Source organism: Podarcis raffonei, chromosome 7 (genome assembly GCF_027172205.1).
Source record: "Podarcis raffonei isolate rPodRaf1 chromosome 7, rPodRaf1.pri, whole genome shotgun sequence".
NCBI classification, from domain to species: domain Eukaryota; kingdom Metazoa; phylum Chordata; class Lepidosauria; order Squamata; family Lacertidae; genus Podarcis; species Podarcis raffonei.
The window spans coordinates 5,272,404-5,294,043 of NC_070608.1; the positions used below are offsets into that span (position 1 = coordinate 5,272,404).

The window sequence follows — 21,640 nt, forward strand, 5'->3', positions numbered from 1 at the left end:
CTCACACCTTCCCAGAGACTAATAAGGAAGGCATTGCCATGCTTACTGGGTTTGGGGAAGGCAGTGCAAGGGCTCTGGGAAGCTGCCAGAGCCCTCACACTGCCTCCCCAAAGCTACGTAAGTGGGACGAGATTTCAAGGATGGCTGCCTTTCATTTCTCACATTGTCCAGAAAGTGCAAATTCTGTTGGTTTACATTTCAATGCGAAATGAATTGAATTCCCCCTCCATTTCTAATAGTGATTCCGATCAAACTCACTTGAACTTGTATCTGGGTAAGTAAGCCTAGGAATGTGGCGTTATCTGTTTCAGCTACATTCTAATTTAATAGCTGCTTTCTGAAATAATTCCACTTTATTTGATATTTGGCAGTTCTTCTCCCTGAAAGCATTCTCTATCTCTCTCTCTTAATATGAATTTTATCGAACTGCTTTTTCAAGATCTACAGTATTAAAAACTATAAAAAAGGATACCAATTAAAATGAAATTGGTTCAAAACTAAAAAGACAAAAAAAGAGGCGAATGCTCAAATACGCAAACAATAATTGAGTTCCTAAAATATCTTATATCAGTGTCAACTAAAGACCGTAGAAAGGGAAGATCAGCTTGAGGGAAGGGAGGAAGAGTGAGATGAAGGAAGATACAAATTCAAATTAAATATGAGGCATACACTTCATAGGGGTGGACTGAGCAGAAAATTACATCCCATGTTGGACTCTCTGACAATCGTACGTCTGCTCCATCCCACTCTGTCCTCTGGTGTTGTGTACATTTTGCTCCTTGTACACATTTTGTGCACCCATTTTGCATACGCACAGCTTCCTCATGGCTGATGTAGAGCCTATGATGGGGTAGCCAACACATACCCTCCAGATACCTTAGAATTATAGCTCGCATCAGCCCTAGGCAGCATGGTCAGTAATCAGGGACAATGGGAGCAAGGGAATATGGAGAATTTGGGTGAGGCTATTCTAACATAAAGAAGGCTGATCACTGAAGAATTGATGCTTTTGAATTATGATGCTGGAGGAGACTCTTGAGAGTCCCATGGACTGCAAGAAGATCAAACCTGTATCCATTCTTAAGGAAATCAGCCCTGAGTGCTCACTGGAAGGACAGATCCTGAAGCTGAGGCTCCAAGACTTTGGTCACCTCATAAGAAGAGAAGACTCCCTGGAAAAGACCCTGATGTTGGGAAAGATGGAGGAGACAAGGAGAAGGGGACGACAGAGGACGAGATGGTGGGACAGTGTTCTCGAAGCTCCCAACATGAGTTTGACCAAACTGCGGGAGGCAGTGGAAGACAGGAGTGCCTGGCGTGCTCTGGTCTATGGCGTCACGAAGAGTCGGACACGACTAAACGGCTAAACAACAACTAATTCTACATGGAGGATCTTACGCCGACTCAGACTATCTGCCCAACTGTTGTTATCGGCATCCACCTGTCTCTCGAGACGATGGAGTGCACATCCAGGGGTGATGTCCAGCTAATGCATTAGGAGCACCAAAATTACCTCCCCAGGTTGCAGGCCTGGGGAGTGTGTGTGGAGGTCCTGGGTTGCCCAGGTGACAAGACCTGTCCCCTCTCGGCCTTGCTGATGTGGTCCAAAGGAAAGCAGAGCAAGATGTTTAGCACCAGCTTAGCTGTAGGAGTTGCCAGAAGGAGGCATGCATGATACCGTTCAACCATCTTAGGGACCCCACTCCTGATTTGTGTAGGGTTTATTCCTTAGCCTCTTTTTGTCCCGCAAGATATCCTGCAAGGTTTAGGGTCAGAGTCTTCCTTCTCCTGGATGGACCAACTTCCCACTTTGACGATCCCCATCTGGCCCTTATTTCCCTCTGCAGCACGTGCAGAAACCACCTTCTCGAGTGTTGGATCCACTATTGATCTCATCCAGTGCTGTTTTTCTAGAAAAAAAGAGTTGCCAGAACTCACTACGAATGCCTCCCTTGTTCTCTTATAATGGGAATGGCAACCACCTGAGAGATGCCAGAACTGAGTTCCTGTGCATTCTGGCTGAAGAAAAGCCCAGGTCTTCTCTGTTCAATCTGCGGGAACCTGTCTTCACATGAAGAAGAAGAAGAAGAAGAAGAAGAAGAAGAAGAAGAAGAAGAAGAAGAAGAAGAAGAAGAGTAGTAATAGTAGTAGTAGTAGTAGTAGTAGTAGTAGTAGTAGTTTGGATTTGATATCCCACTTTATCACTACCCGAAGGAGTCTCAAAGCAGCTAACAATCTCCTTTCCCTTCCTCCCCCACAACAAACACTCTGTGAGGTGAGTGAGGCTGAGAGACTTCAGAGATGTGTGACTAGCCCAAGGTGATCCAGTAGCTGCTTGTGGAGGAGCGGAGATGCGAACCCAGTTCACCAGATTACAAGTCCACCGCTCTTAACCACTACACCACACTCGCTCTCAACTCAGCTGCACTGGCTCACGGTGAAGTAAAGGATCAGGTTTAAGATGCTGGTTTTAACCTTCAAAGCCCTATACGGTCTAGGACCTTCATACCTACTGGATTGCCTCCTCTGGTATGCCCCACGGAGGACCTTATGGTCTGCAAACAACAACACTCTGAAGATCCCGGGCCCTAGGGAAATTCAACTGGCCTTGACCAGAGCCAGGGCCTTTTCAGCCATGGCCCCAGCCTGGTGGAACACTCTCCCACCAGAGACACGGGCCCTGTGGGATTTGACATCTTTCTGAAGGGCCTGCAAGACGGAGCTGTTCCGTCAGACCTTTGGCCAGGGTGCAGTCTGACCTATTTTCCATTGTATAAGAACAAGCATAAAGGAGGCCTCCCAGCCTGTTCACAGGTCCTTATATGATCAGTAAAAACTGTTGGTCCTGGCAAGTATTAACTGCTCTCAATCTTAACCTGATAACTGCCATTTGTCCAGATTTTAATTTGTCTGAATTAATTTTAAGATGTATTTTAATTAATTGATGCCTGTTTTATGTATACTGTGTTATTGATAAGATGTTAGCCGCTTTGAACCCAGCTCCCGCTAGGGAGGGCAGGGTATAAATAAATTATTATTATTATTAAGGGTTTGTGACCCATTGGCTATCGTCGCCTGTTTTAGCCAGCCACTTGGAGCTGTTCCCAAGATATGGCCGCTGTCAAACGCTGACAGCTTCTAGCCCTCCTCTGCCTGCCTAGCTTGCTATTTTTGACATTGACTAGCAGTAGTTCCCCAGGGGTTTGGGCAGGTTGTGCTGGGCCTGGGGATAACCTGAGAAGCGCGGTCCAGGTCCGGTTCAGAATCCGAAGGTTCTGCTAGGAGTCAGTCCAACAGGGCCAAGGCAGGACATGAGGCAGGAAACCAGGCAAGGACAGGTAAAGGATCTCAGGCAGGATCTGGCATACAGCAATGTTGCTCCCGCAGCCTGGGGCAGGGTCCGGCAGCCTTTTATCTTTGTCGGGGTAGAGGCTGGTCCTGATCCCCCGGCGACTCACCTCCGTTTCGCCCGAAGGCGAGCACTCCTCCTGCGAGTACTCATGTCTCTCCTTCTCTCAGACCTGAGTCTCTGCAGCTCGGGAGACGGTGGGTTACTTGACCCAGGGGCCGCCTCAGCCTCCCCTGACCCAACCAGTAGTGGAGCAGCTGTGAGGCCCAGCTGAAGGCAACGAGGTAATCCCCGCATCTGGAGCCAGGGCAGGCTCAGGCCCCTGACTCGGCCTAGCTGGTGTTTGTTGCAGGGGAACCTGTGCAGACTTCAGGAGCAGGCCCCAGACTTGGTTCAGATGATGCCTGAGGCAAAGGATCCGGTGCAGACTGAGTCTCCTCTGGTTCTGAGTCCGAGCCCGAGTCCCAGGCCATCACACTGAGAAATGGGCATGGGACCTTCTGAAGGCAAGCTATGCTCTCTTCCATGGGGAAACTCTGACTGCCTGGATGTTGCCTGACTACAGCGTATCCTTGAACATGTTATCTTGGAATGACAGAGTCGTAGCTCAACAACATCTGCATGACCACAGTTTCCCCACTCCTTCTTTACTCCACCCAATGGCCATTCTCAGCCGTCTCAAAACTCAATGTCTCTTGGTTTGCTGCACTGTCAGCATAATTAACTTTGCGAGGCTTCACTCTTGGAGACTCATTCATAAATCAGGTCGTAATTAGGTTTAATTTACATTCTGTGCCATTAAGATCTTCATTAAAAAATAAAAGCTTTGGAATTTCACCTCCCACAGCATTTTATTTTATTTTAATATGGAAGAGTAATAAGATATGTCAGTATTATTTTTATTATTAGCTTTCTGCCGTATCCTTCTCCCCACGGGACAGTAAGAAGTTAATTAAAGCGACGTCTCAGGCGGAAAGAATTGGATTCCGAGGAATGTCACCCTACGATACAGCGAGGAAGATCCTTAATCTATATATCTATACAGACACGCTGTGCAACAAATGCAGACGGAAGGAGGAGCTGCATTTTTTTTTGTTTTTTAAACCAGATTCCACTGTGAGCTGGCAGAACAAGGAAGGGAATGTGTTTGAGGGTGACTCCCTTGCAGCAAATTCCATGTCCCGTTTAAGACATTTATATGCTGCTTTTAATAAGAAGCAATTTGCCAAAAAATATAGGATTTAAAAGAAGCAAATCAGCAACAAATGCATAGAAAATAAGCTGGTAGTTGAGCAAAGTCTACTCAGAGTAGACCCACTGAAATGCACAGAAGTGGGAGGTCCATTTAATGTCAATGGCTTTACTCGGAATGCAACTGAGTTGGCTGCAACCCATAGCGAGTTGAAATAATTATCATCATCATCATCAAACCTTTATTGGCATCACATAGAAGCATTCAGAATACATTCAGAATAAATAGGCCAGTGCGATCTCGTTGCCATTTCAACAGTACAGTCATTTGCCAAAGGGAAGAAGAGGCGAGCAATCTATTTCATCTCTGTGGGTCTCCAGCAAGGGCAGGATCCTGTAGCATACTTCGGCGACAAAAAATCAAATAGAGGAACTTAGCTACTGTCTTGGTGAGCTCCTGGTCTCTTCCCTGTAATAAGAAGCGTATAACTTCTGTCTCTGGTTTCTGGTGGAGATCATCATACATTTTACATTTAAGGGCCATGTGAGCTAGAGTTTCCACCAGGTGGGCTTCGCATGGGCAGATCCTATCTCCTTCTGCCATACCTGCAAACCTACCCCAAAGGAGGTTAGAAAGATTAGAAATAATTATGCGTTGGTATCTTTAAACATCCCGTGGCTAAAAGATTGCACGGTGTCGAAGAGGGGAGAAAACATGTATCCCACCTTGAGCTCTGTAGAGGCAAAGTGGGATATAAAACAGAGAAACAAATAAGTAGAAGGATGGCAAAAAAAAAATAAAAAAATATTCCCTAGAGAGTTGTGTCAGGTGGCTGGTTATGTGTGTATGCATGTGATCAGTTGGACTCATGTTCAGAACAGTAAGTGCTATAAACACTGAAAACATGGATGACAAAGGCACCATGTGGCAGCTTAATGATGTCGATTCTGCCAAGGTTTTTTTTGGTTGTTGTTTCAATCTAAAGAGCATCCTTTAGTCCTGGCCCACTGTGTATTTTTCTTCTTTGGGTCTTCTTTGGCTGCCGAGCAGTGACAAAAATAGCCTCTTCTCTCTAGTGTATATATATATATATATATATATATATATATATATATATATATATATGTATATATAAACCAGTAATATGTATCTGAAGTACTGCTCTGTGGCTGAAGAGATGTTATCTTCATGGTACACTAAGTTCTCGTTTATAGGATTGCTGGGTACTGTGCATAAAATTGCAGCGTGTTTTTTTCTTTTAATCACAGGCAGCTGTTCTACCTGTGCTTTGAAGCTCTCGGGAGCCCTTTCTTGCAAAGTGGCGCACGCTGCATAGATTTGACACAGAGGTGAAGCTGCCAGTCATGTAACCATAGAATGCACATTAGTTCAGGCTAAAGCAGAGGTCTCAAGGGGCACTTTCTACGATTCCCACCACAGATGAAAAATTGGCTTGCAGGAGAGGGCATTTTTTGATCTGGGAGAAAGAGTGACCCTTATTCTTATCAGATTCAAGGGTTGCTGCCTTATTGTATTCTTCTTTTTAATGGGAAAAATAATAATGCAATTCCTTGTAACATCTTGTCTGACCCACAACGGTGATGGTGATGATAATAATAATAATTTTATTATTTATATTCTGCCCATCTGGCTGGGTTTCCCCAGCCACTCTGGGTGGCTTACAGAATATATAAAACATAGTAAAACATCAAACATTAGCAACTTCACAATACAAGGCTGCCTTCGGATGTCTTCTAAAAGTCAGATAGTTGTTTATTTCCTTGACATCTGACGGGAGGGCATTCCACAGGGCAGGGGCCACTACTGAGAAGGCCCTCTGCCTGGTTCCCTGTGGCTTCACTTCTCGCAGTGAGGGAACTGCCAAAAGACCCTCGGAGCTGGACCTCAGTGTCCAGGCTGAACGATGGGGATGGAGATGCTCCTTCAGATGGTTATCATTATTTTTAGTTTCTTACAAGCCATTCTATTGGGAGGAATGTGCTTTGCTTTGAACTATGGATATTATTTGGTTCTTGGTGCTTTGACTCAATATGAGCAGATAAAATTCATATTTGTTGGATGTGCTCATAATAAGCTAATGGGATCCTGGAAGTTGGCCTTGATCAAAGAGGGGGAATGACTGGTTCTCTTTTTACTATGGAACCTGTCATCATTATTTATTGGTTTCTTAATTAATTAATTAATTAATTTCTGCACAACCTTTCACTCAAAGATACCAGGGAGGTTACTTTCATTTGTTAGTTCTCTGTTTGCCGCGATGGTGAAAACATGACAACACACGCAAATGATTTAAAACCACAGAAAAATGGAAGCACGTGACAATACAATATAAATAAAAAAGCTCACCCAGCAATAATTTTTAATAGGCACCAAGTCCTCCCTACACCTACTGAAAGATGAGCACCACCATTACTTAACCCAAGGTCTGTGAAGGCAGAAAAGTCTGTAGGCAAAAGAAAACTGACTGAGATGTACGTAATCCCAGTATGTCTCTCCCATAGACTGGGGAGGGGGAGACCGCTGAAAAGGCCTCTACCCTTCCCTTGGGTGGCACACACAAAGAAGGGCCTCTGATGCACATCAAAGGATCCAGGATGATTCATATGTAAGCTATACTGTTTCGTCATATGAGAGCATCATTGGTCCTGCTAGCAGATATGGAGTTGGTGAGTCTTCTCCATGCAGCTGAGAGGTTGGCTATTAGCTATAATTGGAGAGGGGGAGAGAAGGATCCTTTGTTGGATGCTAAGAACTGGTTTGAGGTACAGATGACAAAAATGACCAAATATTATTGAAGTCAGATAATAATAATAATATAATAATAATTTATTATCTATACCCCGCCCATCTGGCTGGGCTTCCCCAGCCACTCTGGGCGCCTTCCAACAAAATATTAAAATACGGTAATGCATCAAACATTAAAAGCTTCCCTAAACAGGGCTACCTTCAGATGTCTTCTAAAAGTCTGGTAGTTGTTTATCTCTTTGACATCTGAAGGAAGGGCGTTCCACAGGGCGGGCACCGCTATTGAGAAGACCCTTTGCCTGGTTCCCTGTAACTTGGCTTCTCACAGTGAGGGAACCGCCAGAAGGCCCTTGGCGCTGGATCTCAGTGTCCAGGCAGAACGATGGGGGTGGAGATGCTCCTTTAGATATACTGGACTGAGACCATTTAGGGCTTTAAAGGTCAGCACCAACACTTGATGAAGATAGGTGGAGAGATAATAGGTTTGTTGGAAACGGGAGCATCTTTGCACTGTACTGGAATCGGAAGGTTCCGGATTCCATTGAAGCACATATGGTATGTGAGGTAAAATTAAGCTGTGATGGAACATGAACAAAGTGACTAGTGACTGCTGGAAAGAAACACAACTGTGTTTTTCCAGGGCATTTCAACTTTGAGGTCAATCCCACCTGCAGGGTAGTCCTCACAACTTGAATCAGGGGCTGTGGAACCTATGGCACTCCCGATATCATTGTACTCCAACTCCCACCAGGGCCAACCAGCATGGCCAATGGTCAGGGATTAATGGTGCTAGAGGACTGGTATGAGGCTCTGGTGGGTATATTTTGTGTAACTGTGCCCTGTATCAAGTGTCCTCTAAGGAGAAATTTCTGCTTACTTTCTGTGCTTTCTTAAGGTGTGAGGAACATCTCTTTTCACAGTTTAAAGGATTATCAGGAGTAGGGGATTGGCTCTGTGTGTTTCCTTTGAGTCCAGTTCCCCCTGCCCATCACCTTCCAGTTGTGAAATTTAACAGCTGCAAGCTGGTTGTTGTTATGGTTCAATCTGCACTACAGAAATCGTGAATTCATCATTCTGGTCTAAGATACGAGAGTGCATTTGTATTATCCCCAACAGTCTGATCATTCAGACTGAAATTCCCAGGTGTCAAAAAAGGTTATTTATGTATGCTACTGCTGCACGGCGCTGTGGGTTAAACCACAGAGCCTAGGACATGCCGATCAGAAGGTCAGCGGTTCAAATCCCCACGATGGGGTGAGCTCCCATTGCTCGGTCCCTGCTCATCCCAACCTAGCAGTTCGAAAGCATGTCAAAGTGCAAGTACATAAATAGGTACCGCTCCGGCGGGAAGGTAAACGGTGTTTCCGTGCGCTGCTCTGGTTCACCAGAAGTGGCTTAGTCATGCTGGCCACATGACTCGGAAGCTGTACGGCGGCTCCCTCAGCCAATATAGCGAGATGAGTGCCCCAACCCCAGAGTCGGTCACGACTGGACCTAATGGTCAGAGGTCTCTTTACCTTTACCTTTACTAGTGCAGCCTGTATTTTGTTAGCCCCAAAATGGAAAACGAGGTCCCAACCAAGGAAGAATGGCAACTTAAGCTGACAGAATATGCTCAGCTTGCAGACTTAACATCTTCAATAAGAGAACAAGAAGAACATACGTTTAGGGAAGATTGGAAAATGTCTATTGAATATATGGGAAATAATAGTGCGCAGCTGAAAATGTTGGCAGCATTAAGATGAATTCAACAGTGTAAATAAGTTTTGATGGATGCAATAATGGACTACTGAATGGTTTAGTTTTTGTAAAATATGCAGGGATTTATGATATGTAAAATGAACCATGGAAAGAGAAGAAGGGAAGTCATTGATATTTTAAGGATGTTAAAATGAGTATTTTAAATTGTAAAACAGAAAATTTAATAAAAATGAGAGACTGAGAGAGAGTGTGTGCATTTGTAGCTGTGTGCAAATGTTTACCTTCAAAGCATGGGTTTTCATTATAGTTTGTAGTTGTTGGTTTCACTAACAAAATGTTCCGGGGGAGAGACCCCCAATTTTCAAAGTCAAGCTCTACAGCTCAGGAGCATTAATTGGTGCACCCAACATCTATGTGAAAGTAGAGCACTGGCAAAGGTTGACACTTATGTTTCCAGGGATGGCTTTCGAAAGAACATTTGATTATTATTATTGCTGCAAAGTCATTGACCTCTTTCTTTCTTTCTTTCTTTCTTTCTTTCTTTCTTTCTTTCAAGGCACACGACTCAACAAGAGACCAACAAAACCATCACAACATGCACAAATGCCATCCGACAGCTGTCTGAGGTCATCAGAGGTTCTTCGAGGGTAAGTGGCCTTTGAAATGGTTTCTGACAAAGTTGTGGAGGGTGACAGCACAATCCTATGGCTGCAAAACCCAGGGAAAATGGAAATTCCATAAAGGAGCTGGAAGGGGAAAGCAAAGGGGTTGTAGTCAAAAGAGATCTTTATTGATCCAGTGCATTTCAGATCCTTTGAATTTCTTATGCACAGGAAAGGGAGAGGCAGCACAACTACACGCTAAATCTCTATGAATGTACCCAAAGAAGGACCAATAGGCTCTCTTTGAACTATCCCATTACTTTTTGTTTTGAATCCTATGTATGCCTTACTCAGAAGTAAGTCCTGTTGATTGGGATTTACGCACAAGTTAATGTGCACTAGACTGCACTCATCCATATTTTTGAAGCATATTTCCCCCCATTTTTAAGGAAGGAGGCTTCCCAGTGATCCCCCCCCCCAAATTCCTTGTTTTAAGTCATGCTCTCTTAATAATGAGCAGTTTCCAAGATTCCTGGTTTTATTTCTGTATCTGGCCACAATTTTTGCACAACAGCATTCATGTTAAAAAGTAACTAAATTTAAATAACACTTTGGAGTGTAGAGACTTAAGCAGCAGAACCTGTACATTTAATTGCACCTGGAGAGACAGAGAGAGAAAGCCTGTTGAGTTATAGCCAACTAAGTTCTACCTTGAGTAGATCCATTGAAATGAATGGACCTGTAAGTCATATCCATCACTTTTAATGGATCTGCTCTGAATATATTTAATATTGGATACAAGCCGTTGATTTAAACTTCAAGCAGTTCATTTGAAATGGAACACGGAAGCATCAAACACTGAATAATGGCAGAAGTAACAGGAAACTGGGACATCCATGTTTAGATCTCCTAGTTTTTAATTTGTTTTTAATTCTAATAGGCAGCTGGATTGGGACTGCATGACAGTTCCCAAATCCTTTCGAAGTTTCTGTTTTCCTCATTAGGAAATGTTTACAAGTGCACAGTTCTGCACTATGATATCTTAAGATGCCAAGGCAGTAACTGCTCAGCATCTTAAAAAAACCTAGACAACGTCTTAAAAAGTAGAGACATCACCTTGCCAACAAAAGTCCGTATAGTAAAAGCTATGGTTTTCCCAGTTGTGATGTATGGAAGTGAAAGCTGGACCATAAAGAAGGCTGATCGCCGAAGAATTGATGCTTGAAAGAATGGGCAGGGGTCCCTGTACCTTTACCTAATTTGTACCAAATTCAACACAACAATTAAAGTGTACCACATCTTTTGCAAATGCAGCACCATCTCAAATTTATAAGGGCATTTTTTCTTCTTCTCCAAATGGTGCAGCAGGTGATTGGATTATTAAGTTACCAAACGGAAGCTCGGGTGAAATAAAATGAAAGATTTCTTCTTGTGGTCTGTTATCAAGACGCAGGAAAATTGGCCGGAGACTTCCAGAGACGTTTTCTGTGGCGCAAATTGGGTCCAATGGGAAGTCAAATGAAGAGAGAGAGAGAGAATTGTTCCTGGTACTCTTATGTCATTACCATCAACATTGGCAGCATGGCAAAAACAAAACAAAGTATAATTGGAGCAAGACCAGCTAGGAGAGAACATTTTTTTTTTTTTTTGCAAATAAATGAATTTTGAAAGTATGGTTTGCAGAAGAAGGAAATGTTAATATTCCGGCATGAGGAAAAAGTGTGGTCCTCTGTCTTGGCATTCCATAATAGCTTATGGAACCTCCTACTAAATTCGTATAACAGATCTACAATCTTCCACTCTCCCCCCTTTCACCTGCATCACCCTGCTGCTGCAATAATTAAACCTACAAATTGTGATGTGAAACCTGCAATCTTTCTCCCTCACAACAAATGGCCCAAGTGGGTACTGGCTGCTGAGCCTCAATGTTCCTCTTGGGGAATTTCCGAATAGTGCTCCAAAACTTCTCTCTCATAAAGCTTCTGATATCATGAGACACCATCTGTTGATTTAGAGCTTTGCAGTCTATCCCTTCTGAATGCATTAAGTTGTGTACTGTTTGTTTCATGTGCTTAGAGAGAGAGAGAGAGAGAGCAATGTTTCTTCCCCCAGAAGAATTTGCAAAGCCATCTGAGGGATGCTATGATAGTGCAGAGGTGGGAAACCTGTTTTCTTCTAATGGACTCCAGTGGCCACCACACCTGTCCAGAAACCATGTTGGCTGGAGCTTATAGGAGTTGGAGTCCAACGACATCCCTGGGCTTGAGCTTCAGGCTGTGTAGGATGCACCCAGATAGAGCTCTGCGAGTGCAGCCTGAGCTCTGCAAGTGCAGCTTTCTCCCGACTGAAGTGCAGAGTGGTTGAGGACTGGGACATTTGCAGGGAAACCAAAATGCTTGTTTACAAAGCTATTGTACTACCAGCCTTGCTGTATGCTTGTGAAACAGGGACCACTTATAAACGCCATCTCCAACTCCTCGAAAGATTTCATCAATGGTGTCTCCGAAAATGTTTTACACATCACTTGGGAAGGCAGGCAAACTAATATCAGTGTACTGGAAGAAGCAAAGATCACAGTGTCAAAGCAATGATTCTTCTACATCAACTTTCTTTGGACTTGTCATGTTGTGCGGATGCCTGATGATTGTCTTCCAAAGCAACTACTCTATTCCAAACTTAAAAATGGAAAGCATAATGCTGGTGGTCAACAAGAGAGGTTTAAAGACTCTCTCAAGGCAAATCTTTAAAAATGTAGTATAAGCACCGACAACTGGGAAACACTGGCCTGTGAGCGCTCCAATTGGAGAACAGCCTTTACCAAGGGTGTCATGTGCTTTGAAGACACTCGAACTCAGGACACAAGGGAGAAGAGGTGCTAAGAGGAAGGCACATTTGGCAAACCCTCACCATGATCAACTCCCACCTGGAAACCTACTGTGGAAGGACGTGTGGATCCAGAATTGGCCTCCACAGTCACTTACAGACTCACTGTTAAAGCTATGTTCATGGAAGACATGGTTATGAGGGATCGCCAAAGAAGAAGACGACCCAGATAGAACAGGTTGCACAATACAAGAGCTACCAAGCTGCAAGTTACTTACAGTTGTCATGATCCCTTTAGAGATGTGTTGGATGGGATGGTTGGATCAGGAGGAAAAGTGGAGGTCAAAGTGCTGGAGTCTTATGGCTCAATAGAGGGTAAAAGGCTTCTTCAAGTCCCCAGGATGACCAGGAGTTAACCAAGAGAGAGACTGTAAACCTGTGGTTCTCAGACTCTGCCCCCCTGGGCCACACTTTGGGAATAAACATTTGCTCCTTCCACCCCAATTTTATATATATTTTTATTAGTTTTTTAACATAATATTTTCAACAATTATTAAACATACTTTTATATCATACAATTTTTTTAATTCCATCAATCACATCTGAAAATTTTCCAATCTTTTTCACTTAATTTACATTTCTTACCTTCACTATTACATTTAAATATCATAACTAATATCTCTTTTCTTTCTCTTCTTTGCAATACTTCATATATTCTTCCTTACAAAACTTCTTGTAGTCCTACTAGCGTAATTTGTTGATTACAGTTGCTCTTCAAATAATTCATATACTTCTTCCAATCTTCTGTAAATCTCTGGTCCTGCAGGTTTCGAATCCTTCCTGTCATTTTGTCCAATTCTGCGTAGTCCATCCACCCTAATTTTTTAATTGATAAAAAATACATGAGGGGGGGGGATGGAGAGAAAACAACTCTTACTAGTGCTTGATTTATAACATAGAACACAACTACTTTATAATATGACTATGGTAAAGGTAAAGGTAAAGGGACCCCTGACCATTAGGTCCAGTCGTGACCGACTCTGGGGTTGCGGCGCTCATCTCGCTTTATTGGCCGAGGGAGCCGGCGTACAGATTCCGGGTCATGTGGCCAGCATGACTAAGCCGCTTCTGGCGAACCAGAGCAGCGCACGGAAATGCCGTTTACCTTCCCGCCGGAGCGGTACCTATTTATCTACTTGCACTTTGACGTGCTTTCAAACTGCTAGGTTGGCAGGAGCAGGGACCGAGCAACGGGAACTCACCCCGTCGTGGGGATTCAAACCGCCGACCTTCTGATCAGCAAGTCCTAGGCTCTGTAGTTTAAGCCACAGTGCCACCTGCGTCCCATGACCATGGTACATTAACCTAAAGAAGCCTTTCTCCTTTTTGATCTTTCACATTTGTCGGAGCTGAAAATCCCTGTCCCATATCTATCCACATTTGGCAAATAAGAAGTGTTATTTTGATGCTGTGCTATACGACACAATATTAGTAGTTGTATAGGTGGCCTGTTTTGCTGGGATGGCAGGGAGACTGGGATTTGGAAAGCCGCCATAGATAGTTCTATTCTGATTTGTGTTTGTTCTAGGAAGTTAGTTTAAACCGCTAAGAACTGCCGTGCGACATTTGGCGATCAGAATAAGCTCTCCATCGGATTTCACACATCTCCAAATGTAGCAACATAGCTCCCACAGTTTGGATGTACCAAAATGGAGATTTAATTAATGTTGTTGAAACCCCAAGATATGCACTTGGGTGAATAAACATATTTTGAGACTTAAAAATAAAACGAAACTCAGAAACAGAATTGCATGTCAATATGGGTAAAAAAACAAACATGTGAGCCAGGATTGCTCCAGAAATAGACCTGCCCATGCTTAGTTTTAAAGAGGTTCTGGTTAGGCTGAAGCATAGCTGGTGCAGATGTTGATAAATACATCAGAATAATTGTGTTTTAATTGCGTCTCAAGCAACATGATGGAAGAGAGAGCACAGTCGAAGCAGAGACTGGTTAATAATCCATAATCTGGAGACTGAGAACGTTATGAGTGCACCAGAACAGTGTTGTTGTGGGAAATGTTTTTGCAAATTAGATTAATTCCAGAGAATTAGAGCATGCAAACTAGCTCTGGCCCTGTGGTTGATGAGTTCTAACATGGCTCTTTGTGTTTGACAAGTCCTGTGATGAGATTTCCTGGGTTGCTATCCAAGACTGGATAATAGTTACAAATCATGGTAGGAAATGCATCTCTAAATTACAGATAATAGAAACCATCATCAGCATTGTCAGCCTGCTGAATCAATAGATCATTTTGTTTCCGCTTTGTTTGGTTTCTTTTCTTGCACTGTCAGATATCGATCTCCCCGCAGCAGCCGAATAAATAGCAATTTTCGAAAAACAAAACAAAAGCATTTTTATAATACATTGGCTAAGTAAAAAAATATATGAAACTTTGAATGGCAATTCTTTAAGCTGTTTTCATTGTAATTAATGGTATATTTTCAGCAAATTTTGCATATGTATCTACAGTGGTACCTCGGGTTAAGTACTTAATCCGTTCCGGAGGTCCGTACTTAACCTGAAACTGTTCTTAACCTGAAGCACCACTTTAGCTAATGGGGCATCCTGCTGCTGCTGTACCACCGGAGCACGATTTCTGTTCTAATCTTGAAGCAAAGTTCTTAACCCGAGGTAATATTTCTGGGATAGCGGAGTCTGTAACCTGTAGCGTATGTAACCTGAGGTACCACTGTAGTTTTAATTCCCACTTTGCTGGGGGGAAACCATATAGTAGAAGGCAAATGAGCTAGCAGTTACAAGAACATAAGAAGAAACAGCTGGATGTGGCCAAGAAAGGCAAGAACAACAACATCATCATCAACAACAACAACAAAAACAACATGAAACACAAGGAGACTCAAGGAAACTCAAGGAGACCCTCTGGGGTAGGTTAGGTTGAAAGTGAGTGACTGGTCAAGATGTCCAAGTCAGAATTTGAACCCTGGCCTCCCAGGTCCTAATCTGACACTCTATCTAACCACTATCCCACACTGGCTCTCTAGACAAGCATGTCACTCCCGGCCACCTCGGAATCAAGGCTTCTTATTTGTCTTGCTTACAGCCATACTGCAAATGGCTTGTTTACCTTGCGTAGCACAAATGCATTCATCTTCTGATGCCTCATGGCAGAGAATATGTGTCTGATCCGTTTCTTCAACGGTGATCATGCTTTACTTGCCAAGGTTGCCTGCCCTATTCAGCACCGGTGCAATGTAAATGAAATCAGTGTTTCTTCCCCATCTGTCTTCAGGAGCGGCGTCCTCTAAATGCATTCAGAAACAGCTTCGACAACGATTTGACACAATCTCTCTGCGAGCGCCATTCAGGCAATTGTGCTTTCCAGATGCTCCATGGTAGAGTTTCTTCAAGCTGCACAGAACGGAATTCCCTTGTGTGTGCGTTTGCTCAGGAGCTGGAAAAGGAACAAAATAATGTGGTCCAGTTGCACAATAGCATCACTTCTTCACACACACATACACACACTTGGCCCAGACAGGCCTATATGATGCCTCTCAATCATGGCTCAATTTAAAGTCAGTTTAAAATACACTTGCCAATAATAATAAAAAAATATATGATTGGTTTTGTTTATAAATCACTTCCCAGGAAGAATCTGAAAGCAATTTCACATTACATCATCATCATTATCATCATTGTTGTTGTTGTTGTTGTTGTTGTTGTTATTATTATTATTATTATTATTATACCACTCCTAGTGCAAAGGATAGCTCAGTTAGTAGAGTATGAGACTGTTAATGGTTTTGAGCCCCAAGTTTGGGCAAAATGATTCCTGCGTTGCAAGAAACAGACTGGGATAGGGTTTTTTTTGTTTTTTAAAAAATAATTTTATAAGCTGTGTGTCTTTGTTTCTTAACTTAATCCTTTTACATTGTTTTGTATGATTTATGGTATTTTATGTATTGTGATTCGCTGCTATTTTTATTGATTATAGATGAGTGATTCTTTATTGAAATAAGTGTAAACTGTCTAATTGCCGATGTTTAATTTTAGTGTTTACTATTGGATTCTAATGCATTATTGCATATTGCTTTATTTGGTATAAGTTGTTTATTTTAAAGTTGTTGTGACTTTTTATATAGGATTATTATTATTAACGTTGATGTTTTATTATTAATTTTATGTGTGTTGGAAGCCGCCCAGAGTGGCTGGGGCAACTCAGTCAGATGGGTGGGATATAATAATAATAATAATAATAATAATAATAATAATAATAATAATAGATAAATATTGGATGTGGTGAATTCTGTGCCATGTTGCAGCTTTAGCCTAATATCAACCCAGTGCTTATGTAATAAGTTTGGAGGTCAAGGGGCCTTAAGAATTTACTATCTCTGGTTAATTAGTGGCAGAAAAGCAATGTCCTGCTATCTGCTAATGATGCTTGTTGATCTTCTTGTTTATCTTGTGTAGCAAGAACGACTTCAGTTGGACCGGCTGAAGAACCAGCTCTCTGATGCCATTCAGCGATATGGAACGGTGCAAAAGGTGATTATGAGCCTGTATCTAGGGGGGGAAAGCTGTGTTGGAATGGGTAGGAGTTCCTTTCTAGAAGGTTTCTGAGTGATCACAAGATGATAACTTTACTTGGAGGGTTAAGAAGAAGGAAATGTGCAGAAAAGTCGGGACTAGAAACTGTTAGTTTCTGTTCTTATCACTGTGCAGCTGCGTGGAGTCACAGGACTCCACACATTCCAGAGACAGTCCAGATTCTTGGAAGTCTCACGGGAGGGGAGACAGGATGTGACATTAGTGGTTTCCTGTTTCCTTTGTTCCTTTGTTCAGTGGCTCTCTGCTGTCATAGAGAGAGGATGTCTTTTCTGTTCTGCGTAGTTTAGAAATAAAACTCTTTACAATGTAGCCAAACCTCTCGTCTCTTCCCTGCGCTGGGAACCCTGCTGGATAGAATGTGCTTGAGGCCTTATCAAAGGCTCAGGTCATTAAACACGTTGGAGGCAATTTCAAAGGCTCAGCTCGGAGGAAGATGAGGCCCTATCGGCTTGGCTGAGCGGAGTTCCGACAGAAACAAGCAGAGTGGTCTAAGAGTAGCCAAGAGGAGGCTTCCGAGGTAGCATATTGGAGGCCGACAGTTCAGAGGGAGGTAAAAAGGTAAAGGTAAAGGGACCCCTGGCCATTAGGTCCAGTCGTGGCCGACTCTGGGGTTGCTGTGCTCATCTCGCTTTATTGGCCGAGGGAGCCGGCGTACAGCTTCTGCGTCATGTGGCCAGCCTGACTAAGCTGCTTCTGGCGAATCAGAGCAGCGCATGGAAACACCGTTTACCTTCCCGCCAGAGCGGTACCTATTTATCTACTTGCACTTTGACGTGCTTTCGAACTGCTAGGTTGGCAGGAGCAGGGACCGAGCAACGGGAGCTCACCCCGTCACGGGGATTCGCAGTGCAAAGAAATGGCCAGGGATTTCAAATCTTCCTAAGCCAGGAACTTAGCCTAAAAGAACCTCCCAACTTGGAAGCAAGTTGCTGAGACTGAAAGGCAAACTCCAAGGCTAAGCCTTTGCATAGGTAGGTAGAGAGCTGCACTGATTATCTGGCCTGCTTCACGTCACACTAAACCGTGGATTCACGCCATTGCATGGGCTGCTGGAGAGGAGGTCCTGGGTAGGTTTCAGCACATAGTCAACTTGCCAAGCCAAGCTGGCGTTTAGCTGAATGAAGCAGAGTGGCAAAACAAGATGGCCGGAGGGAGCGAAGCTGGTGAAATATCCATTTCTGGAGCCTGCATAATCGTGAGCAGCACTCTGGCAATGAGGATCTTTTGTACATCTCCCAACTTTGGTCCCCTTTCTTAGCTCTTCATTTCCACCACCTAACTCATCTCTGGCAACTACCTATGGATCCACCTCAAGACAGTGTGGTCACTTTCCATTCTGCACGAACCTGTATAGTTCCTATTCCAATTCTTGCCAGAATTCTCCTTATTCGTTTAGGGTTAGGTCCAAGAGTGCCATTCTGCTTGCACAGAAGTCAGCAGAGATCCTCTCCCTCCTCTCCTCTTCCTTTCCCCCACAAAATATCCTCCAGAGGGTTGAGGAACACTCCAGAGCAGTTCTTGGAGTTCAGGGAGAGAAGAAGGGGACACCCCATTGCATGAGTTGAACCCTAAGTGTACACCATTGGACACAGCCATGATTGTTTACCCAATTATCACACTTTTCCTCCAATGAGCTCAAGGTGGTGTACATGATTCCCCCCCTTCCTCTTTTATCATTACAACATCTCAGTGAGGTAGGCTAGGCTGAGATGATGGCTGGCTCAAGGTCAGTGGTTCTCACCTGTTGAGGCTTGAGCTGTTTTATTCCCTTCCTGATCATAAATCTGGATTGGCGTATCTGGAGAGAATGCATTCAATGACACCAGTCGTTGGTGTCATTGAATACATTCTGCAATTTCCGTTCCTCTCATTCAGCCATGCATGTTCCATCAGAACCTACACAGGCGGTTTTCCACCTATATATTTATTTTTAATAAATTACAATGTGCCAAAATTATCCATTGCATATTCCCCCTCCCTGAGTGGCCTGGTTGTGTCAGGGAGCTGTTGTTGAGTGGCAAATTGCTATTTCACCACACTTGGGGCTGTCACTTTTTAAATGCATGCTTTGCTTTTGATAACCCTGTCGCCCTTGAAGTTAAAATTACTTCTGATTTCTCAAAAGGCCTACCCTTTCAAAGCACTCCCCCCTTTCCTAAATTATAGGGTTAGCTCATCCCCCAATATTCCTCTCTCCCTGTGTGTGTGTGTGTGTGTGTTTGTGCGCGGGGGGGGGCGTACACACACACACAAGTTTCTAATGCAATTCAGTTCTGACCACTAATTCTGTTATTGTATTTCCAGAAAATCGCCGAGAAGTCAAAAGCTCTGCTTCCCAAGGGACAGAGTAGTAGGAAGCAGGTAAGCACAGTATTTGTTCAATGCATTTTGAGCCGATATGCTAACCTCTAATTTTCTTCTTGGTATCACACACCAAATGTTTAGCAAGGTGCAAAACATCTCGTTGGAATCCCTCCCTTCTCCCGCATTGCAAGGACTTCCAGATTTTTTTATCCCTCTCTGTATCATCTTGACCCGCAAACTAATGAAAGTGGGGGGGGTGATTATTTGAACCATAGAACCTGGTAGATCGTCCTCCTAGGTCCTCCTCCAGAAGAGGCTGGGGTGAAGGCCAAATTGTTGGAGCCCACCAGCTTGGAGAAGATGGTTTAGGGCTCTTGCGTGGCATTTTCAGTCATTCTGGGTGAGCTCTGTGGGTGAAGCTAAGCCCCTAGGTCTCTATAGTTATAACTATAAAGTCTTTATAATTTGCACTACATAGAAAAAGCTGCAAACTTCAATAAGATGTGGCAATGATACCACTTTAGGCAGCTTTAACTCAGGCAGTGTAAGGCTCATACTCACCAACATTTCTCAGATGAATATAGGGACATTTCTCACACACCCACCCCACAACTGATCCTCCTTGACCCCCCCCCCCATTTTTGGTGTCCCCCATAAAAGGAATTCCTATCAGAAGAAGGGGGAGTGCTATCACCAATGCACCAATAGGGCACAGCAAACACACCCTCCACCACCCTGAGAAAATACCAGTTTTATTTTATGTTATTCTTTGGTAGATTTACAAAAAGAAAACACACACAGCAATCAATTTTGGAAAGGGACAATATTAGACATGGATGCAAAAAGCTGCTATTACTACTACTACTACTACTACTACTTCCAACAAATATAAAAGCATAAGAAAGCATCAAACATTAAAAACTACCCTATACAGGGCTGCCTTCAGCTGTCTTCTAAAAGTTGTATAGTTCTTTATTTCCTTGACATCTGAAGGGAGGGCATTCCAAAGGGCAGGTGCCACCACTGAGAAGGCCCTCTGCCTGGTTCCCTATAACTTGGCTTCTCACAGTGAGGGAACCGCCAGAGGGCCCTCGGCGCTGGACCTCAGTGTCCAGGTTGAACGATGGAGATCCTCCTTCAGGTATACTGGGCCAAGGCCATTTAGGGCTTTAAAGTTCAGCACCAACACTTTGAATTGTGCTCGGAAACGTACGGGGAGCCAATGCAGATCTCTCAGAACCGGTGTTATGTGGTCCCGGCGGCCGCTCCCAGTCACCAGTCTCACTGCCACATTTTGTATTAGTTGTAGTTTCTGAGTCACCTTTGAAGATAGCCCCACATAGAGTGTGTTGCAATAGTCTAAGCAGGAGATGATAAATTTAGTACTTATAGTTAACATAATATAGGGTGAGACTGTTTGGGCAGAGCATGGTTGAATGACATAACCTCCTGCAACATGAAGTAGATACAGCGTGTTCTGGATTGGATAGGAATTGTAGCCCAAAAACAGACCCATAGAATAGAATAATAGAATAGAATAGAATAGAATAGAATAGAATAGAATAGAATAGAATAGAATTTATTATTTATACCTCGCCCATCTGGCTGGGTTTCCCCAGCCACTCTGGGTGACTTCGAACAAAGCATTAAAATACAGTAGTCTGTTAAACATTAAAAGCTTCCCTAAAGAGGGCTGCTTCAGATGTCTTCTAAAAATCTGGTGGTAGTTGTTCTCTTTTACATCTGGTGGGAGGGCGTTCCACAGGGCGGGTGCCACTACCAAGAAGGCCCTCTGCCTGGTTCCCTGTAACTTGGCTTCTTGCAGCAAGGGAACTGCCAGAAGGCCCTCAGCGCTGGACCTCATGGCAGAACGATGGGGGTGGAGACGCTCCTTCAGGTATACAGGACCGAGGCCATTTAGGGCTTTAAAGGTCAGCACCAACTCTTTGAATTGTGCTTGGAAACGTACCGGGAGCCAATGTAGATCCATACATCCTCTGTTGCCCCTGTTAAAGGTAGCAGTGCTTCTGACTGCCCGTTGCTGGAAATCACAGAAGGGGAGAGCCCTCTTGTGCTTGGATCCTGCTTGTGGCATTCCAGTTGAAAGAAAATAAATAAATACAAGTGGGTTCTTTTCTGTTGAGACTTTTAAAAAAGGATTCTGTCTCTGTGCCTTTATGCTTTTCCATGCCTGCCCATCTGCATCCATTATCCATTCTTGATTTCCCTTTTATATATATATTTTCCCTCTTCCTTCCTCTGCAAAGCAAAAT

General features: G+C 43.5%; 1 protein-coding gene across 5 annotated transcripts in view; it reads left to right on the forward strand.

The window, feature by feature from the left end:
- Positions 1–21,640, forward strand: part of TSNARE1 (t-SNARE domain containing 1) — a 448,733-nt gene that overhangs the window by 217,752 nt on the left and 209,341 nt on the right. For all 5 annotated transcript variants that reach the window (XM_053395183.1, XM_053395184.1, XM_053395181.1 and 2 more), the window contains 3 exons: positions 9,565–9,655; positions 16,926–17,000; positions 19,368–19,424. In XM_053395183.1, the coding sequence (XP_053251158.1) occupies positions 9,565–9,655; positions 16,926–17,000; positions 19,368–19,424 (223 nt within the window). The remainder of the gene's footprint in view (positions 1–9,564; positions 9,656–16,925; positions 17,001–19,367; positions 19,425–21,640) is intronic.